The sequence below is a fragment of the Balaenoptera musculus genome, chromosome 3 (genome assembly GCF_009873245.2).
Source record: "Balaenoptera musculus isolate JJ_BM4_2016_0621 chromosome 3, mBalMus1.pri.v3, whole genome shotgun sequence".
NCBI classification, from domain to species: Eukaryota; Metazoa; Chordata; class Mammalia; order Artiodactyla; family Balaenopteridae; genus Balaenoptera; species Balaenoptera musculus.
This window is the reverse complement of record NC_045787.1, coordinates 94,045,648-94,066,966: the sequence shown is the minus strand read 5'-3', so window position 1 is coordinate 94,066,966 and position 21,319 is coordinate 94,045,648. Positions and strand designations below refer to the sequence as shown.

The 21,319-nt window shown below is 37.4% G+C and overlaps 1 protein-coding gene across 1 annotated transcript in view; it reads right to left on the bottom strand.

The window, feature by feature from the left end:
- LVRN (laeverin) overlaps nucleotides 1-21,319 on the bottom strand; it is a 79,388-nt gene that overhangs the window by 25,871 nt on the left and 32,198 nt on the right. The window contains exons 4-6 of the mRNA XM_036845484.1: nucleotides 20,766-20,892; nucleotides 12,777-12,931; nucleotides 11,206-11,319 (exon numbers count right to left, since the gene is read on the bottom strand). Coding sequence (XP_036701379.1) covers nucleotides 11,206-11,319; nucleotides 12,777-12,931; nucleotides 20,766-20,892 — 396 coding nt within the window. The remainder of the gene's footprint in view (nucleotides 1-11,205; nucleotides 11,320-12,776; nucleotides 12,932-20,765; nucleotides 20,893-21,319) is intronic.

The following is a 21,319-nucleotide window of genomic DNA, read 5'->3' as shown; positions in this document are numbered from 1 at the left end:
TGAAGAAAGGAAAAATCAATAATTGAGAAGTACTCTTTGGGCTACAATGGGCCAAATAAGTTAGGATTCCTTGAATAACAAAACTCTAGGATACTTTCCTTCCCATTTGGTAGCCTTTTTTATTTCAATTAAAAAAAATCAATTACAAAAGTTAATGTGGTTGCCAAGAGAGACATCTACATTCCCCTAAGGAGGTTCCTGGCCACCCAGACAGGTCCTCCAGGGAACAGCATCTCTAGGTGGTTTTAACCCTCTAGAATTTTATTGGTAATTTTATTAGCAATCCCTTAAAACTTATCAGTCTCTGTTACATGGACATTTATAAACCAAAAGCATGCCAGATTTACAAATTCACAATGATGCTGATGTAATATTAGTTATTAGAAATAAATCCACAGACTGCATACTCATGCATGAAGAGATGGCAATTATTTATATTTTAATAAGTACAGAACTCCCCAGAAGACTAGATCTCTCTTAGACACATGACAAGGGCCATTTCTTTCTGAAGGAAAGCTAGAAGGAAAACCAAAGAATAGTCAAGAGGTACCTGGGAAGACAGAGCCAAAGAAAGGGCAGTGGAGAAGCTACAGGGACAGCTTACTCATACCCTGGAGAGCCGGGCGAGCACTTGGTAATCTACATGAAGTCTCAGCTCCCTAGTGACTCTTGCTGGGGTCCCCAAGTTGACCCTCTCACTCCTCAGCAGTGTCAGATAAATTTTCAAACTCTGCCCCACTTCCATTTGCCAATGTTCCAATCAACCCTCTCCTATTAGCACATTATGTTTAGATTTATTAATACTTTGGTTAAGCCATCATCAAACTCTGCTCTTCCCCAAATGAGAAAGCCTGTCATTTAGGGCAATGCATGTCAAACTTTAATGTCAATAAGGATCCCCTGGGGATTTTGTCAAACTCATATTCTAACAGTTGGTCTGGGCTGGGGACTGTATTTCTAATAAACTACCAGGTGATGCTGATGTTGCTAGTTTGAGAATCACACTTTGAGAAGCAAGGATTTAGAGGAGACATCTGCCTAAGTCTGACCTTATTCATTAAGTATAGATTTTACTAATTTAACACCCAAGAGCTCTTGAGAGTGTGCACTGTTGACCCATAACACAATGAAGAAAATAGCAAAAATAAAAAACACCCATAAGCCCACACCCTACAATAACTCCCATTAGAATGTTTAGTCCAGCTCTTTCCAATCTTTTTTCCTATCTATTTATTTATTCTCATATTTGTAAAAACAACCTTTTTAATTTACTTATTATAGTATTCATTTAGAAATTTTGCTGTCTTATCTTTGTAACTATTCCTAATAATGGCCACTGCATTGTAAGTGAAATAAACGTAATTTGGAAAGAAATAAACCAAACCTTAATCATGGTTATCACAGGGTGGTCAAATCACAGATGATTTTCTTCTTTTCAAAGTACTGCAGATACAACTTTTGCAAAAGCAAAACATTAAAATAAATAAATACACAGCTGCAAAATACCCCATAATGTCGATGGACCATAGTTGACAATCATTTCCCTATTAGTTAGGCATTTAAGTTGCTTCCAGTTTTGTTTTGCAGTTATGAAAAATATATTAATGAACACTTTTGTACATATAGCGTTTTCCATATTTTGTGGGGGTTTTCTCTCTCAGAATAGGTTGTCTGTCTCTCTTCTGCTTGCCTGGTATAAGGTTTTACATAATCTTCTTGGTTTCATCAGAATCACACAAGATAACTGTGACTAATGAGACGAACACCTCTTCCTCAACATCCCTCAGGTTTTTCTACTCTGGGCTTCCCATAAGGTGATGCTCATCCCAGCTTGTTCCACTCCTGAAGGGAAACTCTATGTAAAAAGTGATACCAGCTTTTAAAAAAACATTATCTAGCTACTGCATACAGTGATTGGATAAAGCGAGTCTAGACACTCACCATCACTTTCTTCCTGCAAGCTGTGAGATCCCAGAGAACAAAACCTGTTCCTATTAAATCTACTATTATCCTAAGAAATATAACAGTATTTATGATAATAAATTTGTGTGGAATATCATTGTGGTTAAAAGCACAGGCTTTGGAGTTGAGCTGCCTGGGTTTGAATCCTACTGCAGCCTCTTAGGAGTTGTATGACTCATAAAAGGCAACCAATTTCATCACTCTGAAACTCAGTTTCACCTCTGAAAATGCAGGAAGCAACACTGTCCTTACTGGATTATTATCAGGTCTAAATTAATTTACATAAAATTTTTAGCACTGTGACTGGCAAATAGAGCACGCTCAGTAAGGGTTAACCACTACTGTGATTATGTTATTATTATTATTTCTTCAGAGTTGTTTGGAGGCTTGAGTCAGATAATGTACTTGCGCAGTACTCTATAAGCACATAATGAGTGCTTAGTAAAATGGTGGCTGCCACAACAGTGCCTGTTAGATACTCAATAATCTATTGAATGACTGTATAAAACTTATTTTACAAATGAGGAACAAAAACTCAGAAATGTTCAGCTACTTGCCTCAGCTTACAGTGATCATAAAAACATAGCGAGATCTGACAGGCTGCAAGGCCCTTATGTGCCCTTTCCCTCCACCGAGACTGCTGCTTCCTTGGACCAGGCAGAAGAGGGGCGGAAAAACGTCAGTGAGTAGCAATGTCAGAGCTGGAGCTTCAGAGATCAAGAAACCAATTGAAATGTTCTGGATCCTTGACCATGACCCATTCATCTCGTACTTTAATAATTTTCAGCTGAAATTAGACCAGTTAGAAAAAATGGAAATCTGTTTCTGCATATGGTTCTGTGATGCTCTTTACTCAATTTCAATCCAATGACTAGATTAAAAGGAAGCCAAAGATTTGATCTCTCAAAGATCATTGAAACAGGGCCTTAAGCTTTTAAAAAACAAAGCTCATGGCAATATTCTCAAGCTCCAGGATCTGATACTCTTCTGGCAAGGGTTATATTTCACTCAGCTCTACATGGGATTGAGAAATGTACACTCAGAAAAGAGTGATTAAGAATCAATGATAAGGGGACATTGGTTCAAGATGGCGGAGTAGAAGGATGTGCTCTCACTCCCTCTTGCAAGAGCACCAGAATAACAATTAACTGCTGAACAATCATCGACAGGAAGACATTGGAACTCACCAAAAAAGATACCCCACATCCAAAGACAAAGGAGAAGCCACAATGAGACGGTAAGAGGGGCACAATCACAATAAAATCAAATCCCATAACTGCTGGGTGGGTGACTCACAAACTGGCGAACACTTATACCACAGAAGTCCACCCACTGGAGTGAAGGTTCTGAGCCCCATGTCAGGCTTCCCAACCTGGGGGTCCGGCAACGGGAGGAGGAATTCCTAGAGAATCAGACTTTGAAGGCTAGCAGAATTTGATTGCAGGACTTCAACAGGACTGGGGGAAACAGAGACTCCACTCTTGGAAGGCACACACAAAGTAGTGTGCACACCGGGACCCAGGGGAAGGAGCCGTGACCCCATAGGAGACTGAACCAGACCTACCTGCTAGTGTTGGAGGGTCTCCTGCAGAGGCAGGGGGTGGCTGTGTCTCACTGTGAGGACAAAGACACTGGTGACAGAGATTCTGGGAAGTACTGCTTGGTGTGAGCCTTCCCAGAGTCCACCATCAGCCCCACCAAAGAGCCGGGTAGGCTCCAGTATTGGGTTGCCTCAGGCCAAATAACCAACAGGGAGAGAACCCAGCCTGACCCATCAGCAGACAAGCGGATTAAAGTTTTACTGAGCTCTGCTCACCAGAGCAACAGCCAGCTCTACCCACCACCAGTCCCTCCCATCAGGAAACTTGCTCAAGCCTCGTAGATAGCCTCATCCACCAGAGGGCAGAGAGGAGAAGTAAGAATAACTACAATCCTGCAGCCTGTGGAACGAAAACCACATTCACAGAAAGATGGACAAGATGAAAAGGCAGAGAGCTATGTACCAGATGAAGGAACAAGATAAAACCCCAGAAAAACAACTAAATGAAGTGGAGATAGGTAACCTTCCCGAAAAAGAATTCAGAATAATGAGAGTGAAGATGATCCAGGACCTTGGAAAAAGAATGGAGGCAAGGATCGAGAAGATGCAAGAAATGTTTAACGAAGACCTAGAAGAATTAAAGAACAAACAAACAGAGATGAACAATACAATAACTGAAATGAAAAATACACTATAAGGAATCAATAGCAGAAAAACTGAGGCAGAAGAATGGATAAGTGACCTGGAAGACAGAATGGTGGAATTCACTGCTGTGGAACAGAATAAAGAAAAAAGAATGAAAAGAAATGAAGACAGCCTAAGAGACCTCTGGGACAACATTAAACAACATTCACATTATAGGGGTCCCAGAAGGAGAAGAGAGAGAGAAAGGACCCGAGAAAATATTTGAAGAGATTATAATCGAAAACTTCCCTGACATGGGAAAGGAAATAGCCACCCAAGTCCAGGAAATGCACGGAGTCCCATACAGGATAAACCCAAGGAGAAACACACCGAGACACAAAGTAATCAAACTGGTAAAAACTAAAGACAAAGAAAAACTATTGAAAGCAGCAAGGGAAAAACGACAAATAACATACAAGGGAACTCCCATAAGGTTAACAGCTGATTTCTCAGCAAAAACTCTACAAGCCAGAAGGGAGTGGCATGACACATTTAAAGTGATGAAAGGGAAGAACCTACAACCAAGATTACTCTACCCGGCAAGGATCTTATTCAGATTCGATGGAGAAATCAAAAGTTTTACAGGCAAGCAAAAACTAAGAGAATTAAGCACCACCAAAGCAGCTGTACAACAAATGCTAAAGGAACTTCTCTAAGTGGGAAACACAAGAGAAGAAAAGGACCTAGAAAAACAAACCCAAAACAATTAAGAAAATGGTAATAGGAACATACATATCAATAATTACCTTAAACGTGAATGGATTAAATGCTCCAACCAAAATACACAGGCTCGCTGAATGGATACAAAAACAAGACCCATATGTATGCTGTCTACAGAGACCCACTTCAGACCTAGGGACACATACAGACTGAAAGTGAGGGGATGGAAAAAGATATTCCATGCAAATGGAAATGAAACAAAAGCTGGAGTAGCAATATTCATATCAGATAAAATAAACTTTAAAATAAAGAATGTTAAAAGAGACAAGGAAGGACACTACGCAATGATGAAGGGATCAATCCAAGAAGAAGATGTAACAATTATAAATATATAGGCTCCCAACATAGGAGCACCTTAATACATAAGGCAACTGCTAACAGCTATAAAAGAGGAAATCAACAGTAACACAATAATAGTGGGGGACTTTAACACCTCACTTACACCAATGGACAGATCATCCAAAATGAAAATTACTAAGGAAACACAAGCTTTAAGTGACACAATAGATCAGATAGATTTAATTGATATTTATAGAACATTCCATCCCAAAACAGCAGATTACACTTTATTCTCAAGTGTGCATGGAACATTCTCCAGGATACCTCACATCTTGGGTCACAAATCAAGCCTCAGTAAATATAAGAAAATTGAAAACATATCAAGCATCTTTTCAGACCACAACGCTATGAGATTAGAAATCAATTACAGGGAAAAAAACGTAAATAACACAAACACATGGAAGCTAAACAATACGTTACTAAGTAACCAAGATATCACTGAAGAAATCAAAGAGGAAATCAAAAAATACCTAGAGACATATGACAATGAAAACACGACAATCCAAAACCTATGGGATGCAGCAAAAGCCGTTCTAAGAGGGAAGTATATAGCAATACAAGCCTTCTTCAAGAAACAAGAAAAATCTCAAATAAACAATCTAACCTTACACCTAAAAGGAACTAGAGAAAGAAGAAGAAACAAAACCCAAAGTTAGTAGAAGGAAAGAAATCATAAAGATCAGAGCAGAAATAAATGAAATAGAAATAAAGAAAACAAGAGCAAAGATCAATAAAATTAAAAAGCTGGTTCTTTGAGAAGATAAACAAAATTGATAAGCCATAGCCAGACTCATCAAGAAAAAGGGGGAGAGGACTCAAATCAATAAATTAGAAATGAAAAAGGAGAAGTTACAACAGACACTGCAGAAATACAAAGCACCAAAAGAGACTACTACAAGCAACTCTATGCCAATAAAACGGACAACCTGGAAGAAATGGACAAATTCTTAGAAAGGTATAACCTTCCAAGACTGAACCAGGAAGAAATAGAAAATATGAACAGACCAATCACAAGTAATGAAATTGAAACTGTGATTAAAAATCTTCCAACAAACAAAAGTCCAGGACCAGATGGCTTCACAGGTGAATTCTATCAAACATTTAGAGAAGAGCTAACACCCATCCTTCTCAAACTCTTCCAAGAAATTGCAGAGGAAGGAACACTCCCAAACTCATTCTATGAGGCCACCATCACCCTGATACCAAAACCAGACAAAGATACTACAAAAAAAGAAAATTACAGACCACTATCACTGATGAACATAGATGAAAAAATCCTCAAAAAAATACTAGCAAACAGAATCCAACAGCACATTAAAAGGATCATACACCATGATCAAGTGGGATTTATCTTAGGGATGCAAGGATTCTTCAATATACGCACATCAATCAATGTGTTACACCATATTAACAAACTGAAGAATAAAAACCATATGATCATCTCAATAGATGCAGAAAAATCTTTTGACAAAATTCAACACCCATTTATGGTAAAAACTCTCCAGAAAGTGGGCATAGAGGGAACCTACCTCAACATAATAAAGGTCATATACAACAAACCCACAGCAAACATCACTCTCAATGGTGAAAAACTGAAACCATTTCCTCTAAGATCAGGAAAAAGACAAGGATGTCCACTCTCACCACTATTATTCAACATAGTTTTGGAAGTCCTAGCCATGGAAATCAGAGAAGAAAAAGAAATAAAAGGAATACAAATTGGAAAAGAAGAAGTAAAACTGTCACTGTTTGGAGATGACATGATACTATACACAGAGAGTCCCAAAGATGCCACCAGAAAATTACTAGAGCTAATCAATGAATTTGGTAAAGTTGTAGGATACAAAATTAATGCACAGAAATCTCTTGCATTCCTATACACTAATGATGAAAAATCTGAAAGAGAAATTAAGGAAACACTCCCATTTACCACTGCAACAAAAAGAATAAAATACCTAGGAATAAACCTACCTAGGGAGACAAAAACCTGTATGCAGAAAACTATAAGACACTGATGAAAGAAATTAAAGATGATACCAACAGATGGAGAGATATACCATGTTCTTGGATTAGAAGAATCAATATTGTGAAAATGACTATACTACCCAAAGCAATCTACAGATTCAATGCAATCCGTATCAAATTACCAATGGCATTTTTTACAGAACTAGAACAAAAAGTCTTAAAATTTGTACGGAGACACAAAAGGCCCCGAATAGCAAAAGCAGTCTTGGGGGAAAAAAACAGAGCTGGAGGAATCAGACTTCCTGACTTCAGACTATACTACAAAGCTACAGTCATCAAGACAATATGGTACTGGCACAAAAATAGAGATATAGATCAATGGAACAAGATAGAAAGCCCAGAGATAAACCCACGCACCTATGGTCAACTAATCTATGACAAAGGAGGCAAGGATATACAATGGAGAAAAGACAGTCTCTTCAATAAGTGCTGCTGGGAAAACTGGACAGCTACATGTAAAAGAATGAAATTAGAACACTCCCTAACACCATACACAAAAATAAACTCAAAATGGATTCGAGACTTAAATGTAAGACTGGACACTATAAAACTCCTAGAGGAAAACATAGGAAGAACACTCTTTGACATAAATCCCAGCAAGATCTTTTTTGACCGACCTCCTAGAGTAATGGAAATAAAAACAAAAATAAACAAATGGGACCTAATGAAACTTAAAAGCTTTTGCACAGCAAAGGAAACTACAAACAAGACAAAAAGACAGCCCTCAGAATGGGAGAAAATATTTGCAAACGAATCAATGGACAAAGGATTAATCTCTAAAATATATAAACAGCTCATGTAGCTCAATATTAAAAAAACAAACAACCCAATCCAAAAATGGGCAGAAGACCTAAATAGACATTTCTCCAAAGAAGACATACAGATGGCCAAGAAGCACATGAAAAGCTGCTCAACATCACTAATTATTAGAGAAATGCAAATCAAAACTACAATGAGGTATCACCTCACACCAGTTAGAATGGGCATCATCAGAAAATCTACAAACAACAAATGCTGGAGAGGGTGTAGAGAAAAGGGAACCCTCTTGCACTGTTGGTGGGAATGTAAATTGATACAGCCACTATGGAGAACAGTATGGATGTTCCTTAAAAAACTAAAAATAGAATTTCCATATGATCCAGCAATCCCACTACTGGGCATATACCCAGAGAAAAGCACAATTCAAAAAGACACATGCACCCCAATGTTCATTGCAGCAGTATTTGCAATAGCCAGGTCATGGAAGCAACCTAAATGCCCATCGACAGACAAATGGATAAAGAAGATGTGGTACATATATACAATGGAATATTACTCAGCCATAAAAAGGAATGAAATTGGGTCATTTGTAGAGACGTGGATGAATCTAGAGACTGTCATACAGAGTGAAGTAAGTCAGAAAGAGTAAAACAAATATCGTATATTAACGTATATATGTGGAACCTAGAAAAATGGTACAGATGAACCTGTTTGCAGGGCAGAAACTGAGACAGAAATGCAGAGAACAAATGTATGGACACCCAGGGGGGAAAGCAGAGGGGGTGGAGGTGGTGGTGTGATGAATTTGGAGTTTGGGATCGACATATATACACCAATATGTATAAAATGGATAACTAATAAGAATGTGCTGTATAGAAAAATAAATAAAACAAACAAAAAAAGAATCAATGATAAAAAGAAATAACTAAATGGTAAAAGAGAGGATAATCTTACCATCTTAGCTTCAAAAACATTAGTAATATGTTTTCGTCACTGTTTCCAGTTATGGTAATACCTTAGCCATTTTAGTTGCATTAAGAGGTAACTGACTGATGTTGATAGTATAGTCTGTTCAATTAAGGACATACAGGGTGAATCTAATTGTTTTATGGGAATGCAATTTCTTTCCATATTTACTCTCAGCACAGAGTTAATTTGGAATACAACCAAATGCTTTCAAAAACAGTTATAGACGACACTAACCATGTGTAGATGCTACTTTATAAAAGAGAGATATAAACAATTTTGTATGTATAGAGTATACGGAAAGGACTATTGAAGACAACTGAGATTTACTGTATGTGTATAAAGTTTATGTATATGAAAAGAGTCATATAATGAACATATACACACACACCATAAGCTCCTTGAGAACGAGAACACTCCCAGGTGTTTTCTCTGCAGAGCACAGTGGTTAAAGGCATGGGCTTTGCAGTTACAGAAACCTGGAACTGACTCTCATCTCTGACCTTTAATAACTGTGAGACCTTGAACAACTTACTTAATGCTTCTATGCCTCAGTTTCCTCAATAGAAAATAGAAAAGATAACAACTATACTCATAGGATTATTTTGAAGATTGAGTAAGATGATATATGTATAGAACTTACACTACCAGGCAGATAAATCCTAAGTACTCAGTGAATGGTAAATACAGTATTATTGTTATTATCATCATTATCCTCATCTTCAGACTAGACCCAGGTAACTGGAATGTAATCACAGTTCTGCCTCAATCAGGCAAATGACCTTGGGCGAGTCAATTAACTTTTCAATACTTCATTCTGCTGATCTATATCATGATGTCCAATCCAGGGGAGGAAGAGCAGAGGTACTGCAGAATGGCCGGACTATGTGATGGTGGGCATTTTATAGGATGTTTGCAAAGGGCAGAGTGGGGGGCATGGAACTGGGGCAGTAAGAGGCTGCTACATCAGTGCTTCCCAGAAACTACAATTTCACAAACAGGTAAAAAAGGATTTTTTTTTTTTAAGTTTCTGGGGTGCCAAGAGAGGTCTGTCAGCTTTTTATTCTGCCAACTTTTTAGTCAACAAAAACCAAATATCTACCTACCATCTCCCTCCTTTCATGGAGGGAAAATTTACAACCAATATGATAGAAAGAACACAATCTTAGACTCTCCTTCAAAGTGAATAAATTTAGCCTGTAAAGAAGATCTGGCCAGTGGAGATCAGCATTTCAAATGTCAATGTACTCTGAATGAGCGAGGGTAGGGAAGGGAGGAAAGAGGCCAAAAATTGAGCCTTGGAAACACTTGGGAGGGGAGATGAGAGACAGGCTGGCAAAGGGCAGCAGAAAGAGCAGCTCTGAGCATCAGGGGGATGGCAGGAGGCAGGAGGCAGGACGCAGGACGCAGGACGCAGGAACAGAGGGGGAGAAAGGACCCCTGGCTCGGAGTGAAAAAGTGAGGTCTGTGTCAAAAGATGGTATTAAGTCTAAACATTTAAACACCTAAATCAAATAAAGTCAATTTGGCTTTATCATGCCATTCTGAAAGCACTACCTAATTACTCTAAATAAAATATTAGAAACATAACTTACAGTTGAAATAATCAGATTTGCATATCCATAAGTTTATTTTTCTATACTACTATTTACTCAAAACAACAAAAGAATATCAGCTATAATAGATACAATATCAGCTATTAGTATTATATGTAATATCAGCTGAATTATATGTAACATAATATATAATATTTATAATATATAATATAGCATATTCTTATCATTAAAGCCATAGACTACTGATTACAAGCACCTTAAAATTTAGTCTAGGTAGAAATAAATGAAAATAACCTAAAATCTTATAGTAGGGAAATATTACATAGATACACCTTATAAGGTGATATGATAAAATATTAGGCAACCCTTAAAAATCATATTTTCAAAAATGATTTAATGATTTGTGAAAATGCTCTTGATATAGTATGAAGTAGAAAGGGTATTACACATTTCTGTGTAATTCTCTTTTAGGAACATTTATAATAATAAAAGTCTGGAAAAAGAAAACATACCAAAAAGATAAAATTGATCATCTCTGGTATTACAGATAATTTAATATTCCTTTTATTTTTCTGTATTTTACACACTTTCAACAATAAACATGCATTACTTTTATAATTAAGGGAAAAAAATTATAATTAACAAACTACTTACCCTTGGGAGTTTAGGATTGAAGTAGTTAATTACTCCAAACTCAAAATAAGATGCAAAACCTTCATTGAGCCAGATATTGTTCCACCAATTCATGGTAACCAAGTTTCCAAACCACTTTTGGAGTTGGGAAAAAAAAATTCTTAAATTCAATTTAAGTAATATTTATTGTAATTGCATGTGAAATAAATGTAAGGTCAAAGACAAAATTAAATGCTTTTTGCTATCAATGATAAACTTGAAAACAGGACCCCAAAATGACGTTGTTGTTTTAACATGAAGAGATGTCAGTCATGCATTTCTTCTAAAATAATCATTTCACATCCAATGACTGAAAGCAATTTTTGTTTTAAAATTGTGATGTTAAAAAATAAGTTAAGCTAGAGTAGCAGTTCTCAAATTGTCCACTTTGCCCCAAAGTTAAGTTAAAGCAGAAGTCCTGAAAGTTTACTTAGCACCTACTAATTACAGAATCGTATACTCTAAACAGACTACATTAGGATCTTGCTGTAAGCAGTGATTGTGTTTTCAGGACATGATTTGATCTGCACCATGTAAAAATCACTCAAGTATTCATATGTTCTGCAAAGTGGTACAGCTATAATTATTTTCTATTTGAGCTTAACAGAAAGAAAGTGTCAAACAGATGATAAACAGAATCAGGAAAGAAAAACACAATAATTTCCAAAACCAACAAATCCACATCCTGGTATTTAACCAAATTCTTATATAACAGCTGTGACGTACTAATAGCAGCCTGTATTCCAAAACAATGTGTCATTTAGGCTATAATAAAAAAAATGACACTTTGGGTGACTGATCAAAACTTGTGAAAGTATGTGTTGACTGTGTAGCAGGGTGTTATTCAATCCCAGTAAATCACTCTTCTCCAAAACTTCTTAGGAGTCCATATAACAAAAAGATAACAATTTCATAGTTTAGATGACTTCTTTCTTGACAAACTTGATTTATAAAGGTCAAAATGCAGATGTGAGAATCTCCATCAAATCAAATAACTAAACTTCTAAAATCACAGCATAAAAGCATATAGATCTAATGAAATAAATCCTGTTTACATCACCTTTGGGGATGCAGCTCCAGGATTAATTACTGCTCACCTCACTGACACTAGTATATTGACTATAATCCTTTAACTTGTAACTTCTCTCAAAAAAAAAAAAAAAAGTTTGTAACAATCTGCTAATGAAATGTGGATATCTTGCAGTGACTTTTTTGAATATCTCTATTTTAAGATGGAATGGAAAGCAAATAATCATAGCTCTGCTTGGCTTACTTCTCCTGAAGAGAACTTTGTGGAACACAGTTACTCTTTGGATATAAATATATGACCTGCGAATGTTCTTTTAAGTTCTCATCACTGTGATTTATCACCAGTAGTTCAAATCCACCCAGGATCTGATTACACAGATCCTTCCTTGTTTTCTTTCAGCGACCCATTTTTCAAATAATTTTTAAACTTTGGTGTACAGCAGGGTTTGGGGGGGTCGCTACTTTTGGTACAGCAGCTGGAGAATATTTTCATGTGAAATAAGAAAGAACGTTTTACCACATGCCTGATGTCCAATCTCGTGGGAGACAATATAGGAGATCACAGTCTTTTTTTCTGTTAGTTTATCCTTTGGTTGCAGCAACAATAATGACTCATCAAACATCAACAGTCCCCAGTTTTCCATTGCACGGTTGTCAAAAGTAGGCAAAGCAATTATATCTAAGTGGATTTAAATGGAGGGAAAAATGAAATCATCTCTTCCTCAAAATTTGAGACTTCCAGATACAAACATCTCAAAATGAAATCATAAAATTACTGAAAGAAAAATGCAAGTGAATATTTATAATTTAAGGGGAAAGAAGGCTTTAAAGACATACCAGAGACAGAGCCAGAAAATAAACTGTTTTGACTATATGAAAATTAAATACTTTTGATAAAGGACCTGTATTCAAAATATACAAAGAACCCTTGAAACTCAACAATAAGAAAATAACTTTACAAAATTAGCAAAAGATCTAAATAGACACTTCACTAAAGAGATATGCAAATGGCAAATAAACAGATGAAAACATGCTCAACATCATATGTCATTAGGAATTTGCAAATTAAAATGACAATGAGATACCATGACACACCAATTCAAAACAAAACACCAAGTGCTGGAGAAGATGTGGAACAATAAAAACTCTCATTCATTGCTGGTGGGAATGCAAAATGGTACAGCCACTTCAGAAGACAATTTGGCAGTTTCTTGTAAAGCTAAACATAGGCTGACCATACAGTCTAGCAATTGAGATCCTAGGTATTTACCCAAATGAGTCAGAAACTTATGTCAGAAACATGCACATGAATATTTATAGCAGTCTTATTCATAGCTGCCAAAACTTGGAAGCAATCAAGATGTCTTTTAATAGGTGAATGGATAAAGAAACTGTAGTACAGCCATACAACAGAGTTCTATTTAGTGATAAAAAGAAATGAGCTATCAAGCTATGAAAGGACACAGAGAAAACTTAAATGCATGTCACTAAGTGAAAGGAGCCAGTCTGAAAAAGCCACACATGGTATGATTCCAGTTAGTATATAACAGTATGGAAAAGGCAAAACCATAGAGACAGTAAAAAGATCAGTAGTTATCAGGGACTTGGGGAAAAGAGGGAGAATGAATAGGTAGAGCACAGGGGATTTTTTATGACAGTGAAACTCTCTGTATGATACTGTAATGGTAGAGACATGTCATTACTATATACATTTGTCAAAACTCACAGAACTGTACAACACAAAGAGTGAACTCTAATGTAAACTATGGACTTTAGTTAATAAAAGTGTATCAATACAGGTTCATCAATTGTAATTTTAAAAATAGCCACACCAATGTAAGACGTTAACAATAGGAGAAACTGGGGTTGGGGACAAGGGGAGGGAGAGGAGGTATAGGAGGACCCTCTACACTTTGGGCACAATTTTTCTGTAAACCTAAAACTGCTCTAAAAAATAAAGTCTATTTAAAATCAAATATTTTAGTTCACCAAAAAACACCACAAACAAATTTGAAAGGCAAAACATGGACTGGGAAAAATATTTGCAGCATATATCACAACTAGACAATATTTTTTCAATATTTAAAGAACTCTGATGAATAAAAAAGAAAACACAAAAATGTGAACAACTCATGAAAGAAATAATTCAAACAGCCAAAAATCTTACTTAAAATGTTCAGCTTCATTTGTATCAAAAACAAAAATTAAAACAATGATATAACTTAATCTTTCAAATGTATGAGAAGATTAATAATTAGTATTGGCTAGAATTAATAAATTAAGTATAGGAAAACTGACACATAGCCTTTTGGCAAGGGTGTGAACTGGTACAATTTTTCTGGAGCAATCCAGCAAAATGCTTCATGACCTTTAAAAATGTTCCTACCCTTTCCACTTTTGGAATTTCTACTAAGGCAAGTAGCATGGATATTTGTAAACATTTCCTTATGTTTTCTTTAGTGTTTTAAAAGCAGCACCGGGGCTTCCCTGGTGGCGCAGTGGTTGAGAATCTGCCTACCAATGCAGGGGACACGGGTTCGAGCCCTGGTCTGGGAAGATTCCCACATGCCACGGAGCAACTAAGCCCGTGCGCCACAATTACTGAGCCTGCGCATCTGGAGCCTGTGCTCCACAACAAGAGAGGCCGCGATAGTGAGAGGCCCGCGCACCGTGATGAAGAGTGCTCCCCGCTTGCCACAACTAGAGAAAGCCCTCGCACAGAAACGAAGACCCAACACAGCCATAAATAAATAAATAAATTAATTAAAAAAAAAAAAAAAAAGCAGCACCTGCCACCAAAAAGGGAAAATCAGTCCAAATGTTCAACCACTGAGGATTAAATAAATTATTCTGTCAAACTGATACGTAGGCATCCTATGTCTTAAAATGACAATAAAAAAGAATAGTTATCTGGATCATGTTGCTATATACTGTTAACTTAAAAAAAAAAAAAGCCAAAGAATAGTATCAATTCCACGGTATAATTTTTGTTAAAAACAAAGAAGCAAATACAAAGAAAGGTGGAGACTGAGACAAAGACAGACACTGGAAATATATACACCAAAATGTTACCCATGATTATCTCTGCATGGTAGCAAAACAGGAGATTTTGCTTCTCTTTTTTGTGCTTTTCCCTATCTTTCCACATTTTCGACAGTGTGATCATTATTGCTTCTAAAACTAGAACAAGTCTTAAAATTTTCTTTTGCTAATGTAAGAAATATCATTCCTACAGTCCATGCTACATTTGCCTAATGAATGTTTTATGCTGTGCTATGCTCAGTAATTTAAGTTGACTTTACACTTGATTGAAGTTGACAGTACGTAGTAAAGCGTATCCAGGTAGTGGATACATAGCTTCCACCAGGTAATGCTCTTTTATCTTTGGGTATACTTAGTTGCCTCAGCCTAGGTCTCCCATTCTCCTATCTATCCTCTCCTCCACCAGCACCCATCCTACCCAGCAACCCACCCACTTTCCTCACAAAAGAATGCTCTACTCCACTCAAGCCAATCCCTTTTGTCCTCTACAACCACTGAGTCATTCTCTGCTGGAGCTGTTTGCTATCCCAGGAAATCCTCTGCTCAGTCTATGAATGCCACCAATACTTGTGGTCCAATCTAACCAACTTCAAGAAGCCATTTCTAACCAACCCTGATGACTATTTTAAAAAAATTGTTTTTTCTTTACTTCAGATGCATACAGCTGGAGTAAGAAGAATTCTTGTTTCTTCACACATGACCCTGTTTTATTTTATTTTAATGATGAATTCATTATTTTAAAATAATAATACAAAACCCATGACTCTACCACGTACCCTTTAGAACAGGGGTTGGCAAATTTTTTCCGTAAAGGGCCAGATTAGTAGATAGTTTCAGCTTTGCGGGCTATATGTTTTCTGTAACACATTTAGCTCAGGCATACCAGCACAAAAGTAGCCACACACACTATGTAAGCAAATGAGCACATTGTGGTGCAATAAAACTATTTATGGACCCTGAAATATGAATTTTCTATAAAATTCTCATGTATCACAAAATATTATTCTTCCTTTGATTTTTTTCAACCATTTAAAATTGTAAAAACCAATCTTAGCTCATGGACCATACAAAAATAGGCGGTGGGCCAGATTCGATTGCTTGCCTGTGCCTAATTTAGATTATTATTAATAACTTGTATTCTGATTTCCAGACTGGCAGCATCAGCACCACCAGGGAGCTTATCAGAAATAAAAATTCTGGGACCAACCCCAGACCTACTGAATCAGAAACTCTGGGGTCAGGAGCAGCAATCTGTGGTTTAACCAGCCTTCCAAGTGATTCCAACGCACGGTAACATTTGGGAACAGCTGACTTACATCTTCCTCTGTGCTCCTTCTCAACTCATCCTTTAGCTTATTCTTCCAGAGATTCACCACTATCCTGCACTTGGTGTTTATCATTCCATTGTTTAAGAAAAAGCAAGGGACTATATATGTAGTTGCTAATATTATATATAATATTGCCTAAATATTATATTGTTTAGGTTTCTTTTGTTTTTAAACTTTAGAAAGAGTGTTTCATTTTCATTGCTGGATAGTTTCCCGTTGTGTGAATGAACCACACTTTATCTATCCATTCTCCTATCGGTGACCACTTTGGTTGCTTTCAGTTTGGGGCTAGTATGAAAAGTGTGGCTATGAACATTCTTGCACATGTCTTCTGGCACATATGTGCTCTAATTCCTCTTGGGGTATATCTAGCAATGGAATTACTGAGTTTTAAGGTATTCTAATGATCAACATTGTAAGATAACAAATAAGTTTCAAAGTTGTAACAACTGATACTCCCTTCAACAATGTCACCTTCTACTGGCGTTTGTCAGAATGCTTACTCTTTGACAACTGAGTGGTATGAAATGGTGCCTCACTGTGGCCTTGGATATTCATTTCTCAGATTGCTTAATGAGGCTAAGTATCTCTCCATAAGTTTATTAGTCACATCTGTTTCCTTTTCTGTAAAACAGCTATTCATATATCTTTTACTTGTTTTTTTCTATTGTTATTTTTCTTATTTATTTGTAGGTGTTCTTTATATATTTGGGCTACTCCCATTACCAGTTATCAATCCTCTTTCTTTTAAGAGTTTTTTTTTAGCCAGTATGTTATCTCATACTTAGCAATTTGTTGCTTTTGCTTTTAACACGTAGAAGCTATCTCCCTAACTGAGCTACTTGAACAGAGCCTCAGCCATCTACTTCTTCTGCATTCACAGAGCACCTAGGAAAGTAACAGGTGATTCTCATTTACTCAGTAGCTTCTAATTGATTATGGTCATTATTTCATTGCTTTATGATTTATATTGTACTTGAGTTTTACTACTATAAAAATACAGATCATGCTGGGATGTACAATACATATCATTAGCCTGGTATAGTTACAAGTTAAGAGTAAAATAAAAACTTAAAAGGGAAGTTGCCATTTTAAAAGTTTGCAAATCTCAAATGCCCATATTTATTCCTAAAAGCATCATGATGCCACTTTTTCTTTCAAAACTTACAACAACCCAAACAGCCAACTCTATAATCTCTGTAATATTTTGATATTTCAGTCCACTTCTGACTTTAAACAGAGTGAATTAAAATGATAGCAACACCAGAAAAAAACATGTTGTTCTAAAGACGAAAACTCTAATTTGAAAAGATACATGCACCCCAATGTTCATAGCAGCATTATTCACAATAGTCAAGACATGGATACAACCTAAATGTGCATCAACAGATGAATGTGTGTGTGTGTGTGTGTGTGTGTGTGTGTGTGTGTGTGTGTGTGTGTGGATATATATATATATATATATATATATATATATATATATATAATGAAATATTACTCATCCATAAAAAAATTGAAATAATGCCATTCGCAGCAATACGATGGACCTAGAGACTGTCATACTAAGTGAAGTAAGTCCGACAGAGAAAGACAACTGTCATATAGGTGGAATCTAAAATATTGATACAAATGAACTTATTTACAAAACAGAAATAGACTCACAGACAGAAAACAACCTTATGGTTACCAAAGGGGTAAGGGGGAAAGGGGTAAATTAGGAATTTGGGATAAACAGATACACACTGCTATATGTAAAATAGATATAGAACAAGGACCTACTGTATAGCACAGGGAACTATATTCAATATCTTGTAATAACCTATAATGGAAAAGAATCTGAAAAAGAATAGATATGTATCTAACTGAATCACTTTGCTGTACACCTGAAACATTGTAAATCAACTATACTTAAATAAAAAAGAGCAGAAAGAAAGAAAAAATGTTATTCTATGTAATAGATATATACACATGGTTTAGATTCTGAGGCTTAGAATTCAACTGAGCAAGCTACAAGAAGGTAAGCTAAAAGAACACCATGGAAGAAATAAATAAAAAGGCTTTTCACCTGAGTCACTGAGAGTAAAGGGTAAGGCGTATGTGGGAAATGCAGATAGGGAAGGTTTGGCTCTCTTGCTTTTTTTGTGTGTTTGTTTGTTCTTGTTTTTGTTTTTAAATGACTCAACCAAAAGTTAAAGTAATTAGGAAACATTAGTTTATCTTTCTCTTAAAGATGCAGTAATAGAGAAACTCCTTATTTTAATCATCTATCAAAATGCGGTTTTGACTAAGCACCACCTGTGTGTGTGCTCATAGAGCAACATTGGCTGAGATGCTATGAAAGATACAAAAAAAGTGCCAATATAACCCTGACTTCCAAGAGTTGGTAATCTAGCCAGAATTTACATGGAATTACTGAACTCATTGCATGTATTTATTCCTCCACCAAAAAAAAAAAAAAAAAAAAATGTTTACTGTTTACCACTCTGAGAGAAGCACTGTCATAGGCTCTGAGAGTACTTTAAAAAGGACAGTCCAGATCCTGACCCGCAACTTGCCCTCGACCTACTGGGGGAGATGATTAGGATCTAGTAGGTCAAGAGCTTGAATGCAGGGGCGCACAGGATGCTGTGGAAGCGTGAGAGATGGAGTCAGGGAAAACTTCCTGGAGGAGGGGGCACTGAGTTGAGAAATGTAAGAATCAACCTGTTGGGTAAAAGGTATGGCAGGATGTGCAAACTGCATGTGCAAGAGCCTGAAGGAGAGGAGAGGAAGATGAAAGTGTAGGAGAGGATAGAGATGGTGTTAGAGCATCCCTCCTACTCTGAGAAACTGTTAAAAGCCTGGACTTTATCCTCAAATGGGAAGCCACAGAGAGGCTTTAGAGGACAGTAACATGATCAGATTTTGCTTTGGAAAAATCCCTCTGGCCTCAGTGTGGAAGATGGATTGGAGGAGACAAGAGCGAAGGTGGTGAAACTAAGTGAGAGCTGTTGTGGTCAAGCTGTTGGTGACGTAAACTAGGGAGAATGAGGGGCATGGGAAGAAGTGGATGGATGTGGAGATAATAAGGAGGTGACTAACTGGATGGCGGAGATGCTTTGACAGAACAGGATATCAAGAATAACTCTGGACTTCTCCTTATCTAAATAAAGACAAATGGAAATTTGCTTGCCTAGACAAGGTTTATCTTGAGATCTTCCAGCCGCAGAAGTGCCAGAAGTTGGTCTCCATGCCCAGATTCCTGCCACCTCCAACTTTCTAAATGACGGGTATCACCTCTGGGATCCATGAGGGGGCCAAGGCTAGTCACCATTCCTGCACTCCCCATCCCTCCTCAGCCAGAAGGCTTGAGCTGCAGAGCCCCTGGCTTCCCAGGGTTCAAGAGGCTTGAGCTCCCCAATTTTTACTCCCCACTTTCCTTCTACTATATGCCAGGAAAGGCCAAACATACTTTTCCCCAAGACTTCAACTAACTAACCTGTCAGAGGAACAAAACACACTTACGTGATACCCTTAATTTTGATAGGAAAAACATGGAACAACTTTCTGAGCTGAGTGGCTCACATAATTTTAAGGACATTCCATACAGATCTATGAGAAATAAAATGTTTACATATTCCTTCGAGGATCATATTATGTTCACACATGATCCCAATTTTATACAACAAAAATTCACAGATGGGACCCCCAGGTCCTAATCCAATGACTCACAGCTAAAGAATAGTTTTTGAAAAACCAACAAAACCTTACTAAAGGGAACTGGAGTAACTCACACAAGCGGCTAAAAGGATGCAGAACACTGAATTGCACACTCACGTTATGAGAGGAAAGGACAGAAAGCAAGAGAGAAGACAGGGTCTGGAGGATGTAAGTTGCCAGTGAGTACCCAGGAGGGATCTAAAGCCAGGGAGCTCTCCGAGCACTTACTGGTCACACGGAACGATGCGGAGAAAGAACAGACAGGCCCCTGTGTGTTTAGGAAGGTGTAGGACATAATGATGGGAAGCCAGTGGGGCTAACTCCGAAACTGCAAAAATAGCAAAGTGCCAATGGGTCCTTGGAGGCCCGTCTAGGTACCTTTTGATCTCAACCCGGGGCCCCCATAATAGGAAATCAAATGCATTGTAAGGGAAGATGCCTCACCTGTTTTTGGAAGAGGGTAACTAATATTAAATAAATCCTCCAGAAAAGAGAAGATGGGACCTGTGATGTTCAAAGCAAAGTCTGCATTTCCAGCTGTGATGGCTTCTTTCCGGGCCCAGATGCGTATCTAAACAGAAACAATTAAGCGGTGATTAGGAAAAGCAGTAGTGATTTTTGGAAAGTGGCAGCCTGCTTGCTCCAGTTCCCTGATGCTCTGGAGCCAAAGGCTTACCTTTTCAGAGGAAGCTGCATAATAAAACATTTGAATGTGTCCACACAATGAGAAAGGAGTCCTGGGCCCCTCTTTCCCAGGATAATGAGGCCTGGCGGGGAGGAGGCTGCAAGGAAGGAGGGGCTCCAGGCAGGAGGCTTCCAGAACAGGTGGCTGCATTTTGTGAAAGGGGAGCGTTCCTGAAGCCCTCAGGTAATTCAAAAGTCACTTGATTCAAGACAAATTCTCCAGCAGAAGTAAAAGCCAAGTCAGGTGAACGTGGTCTTGGAGGGCAGCAATCTGCAGATATTGTTGTGTTGCTTTTCGTTTTCTTTGCATTTTC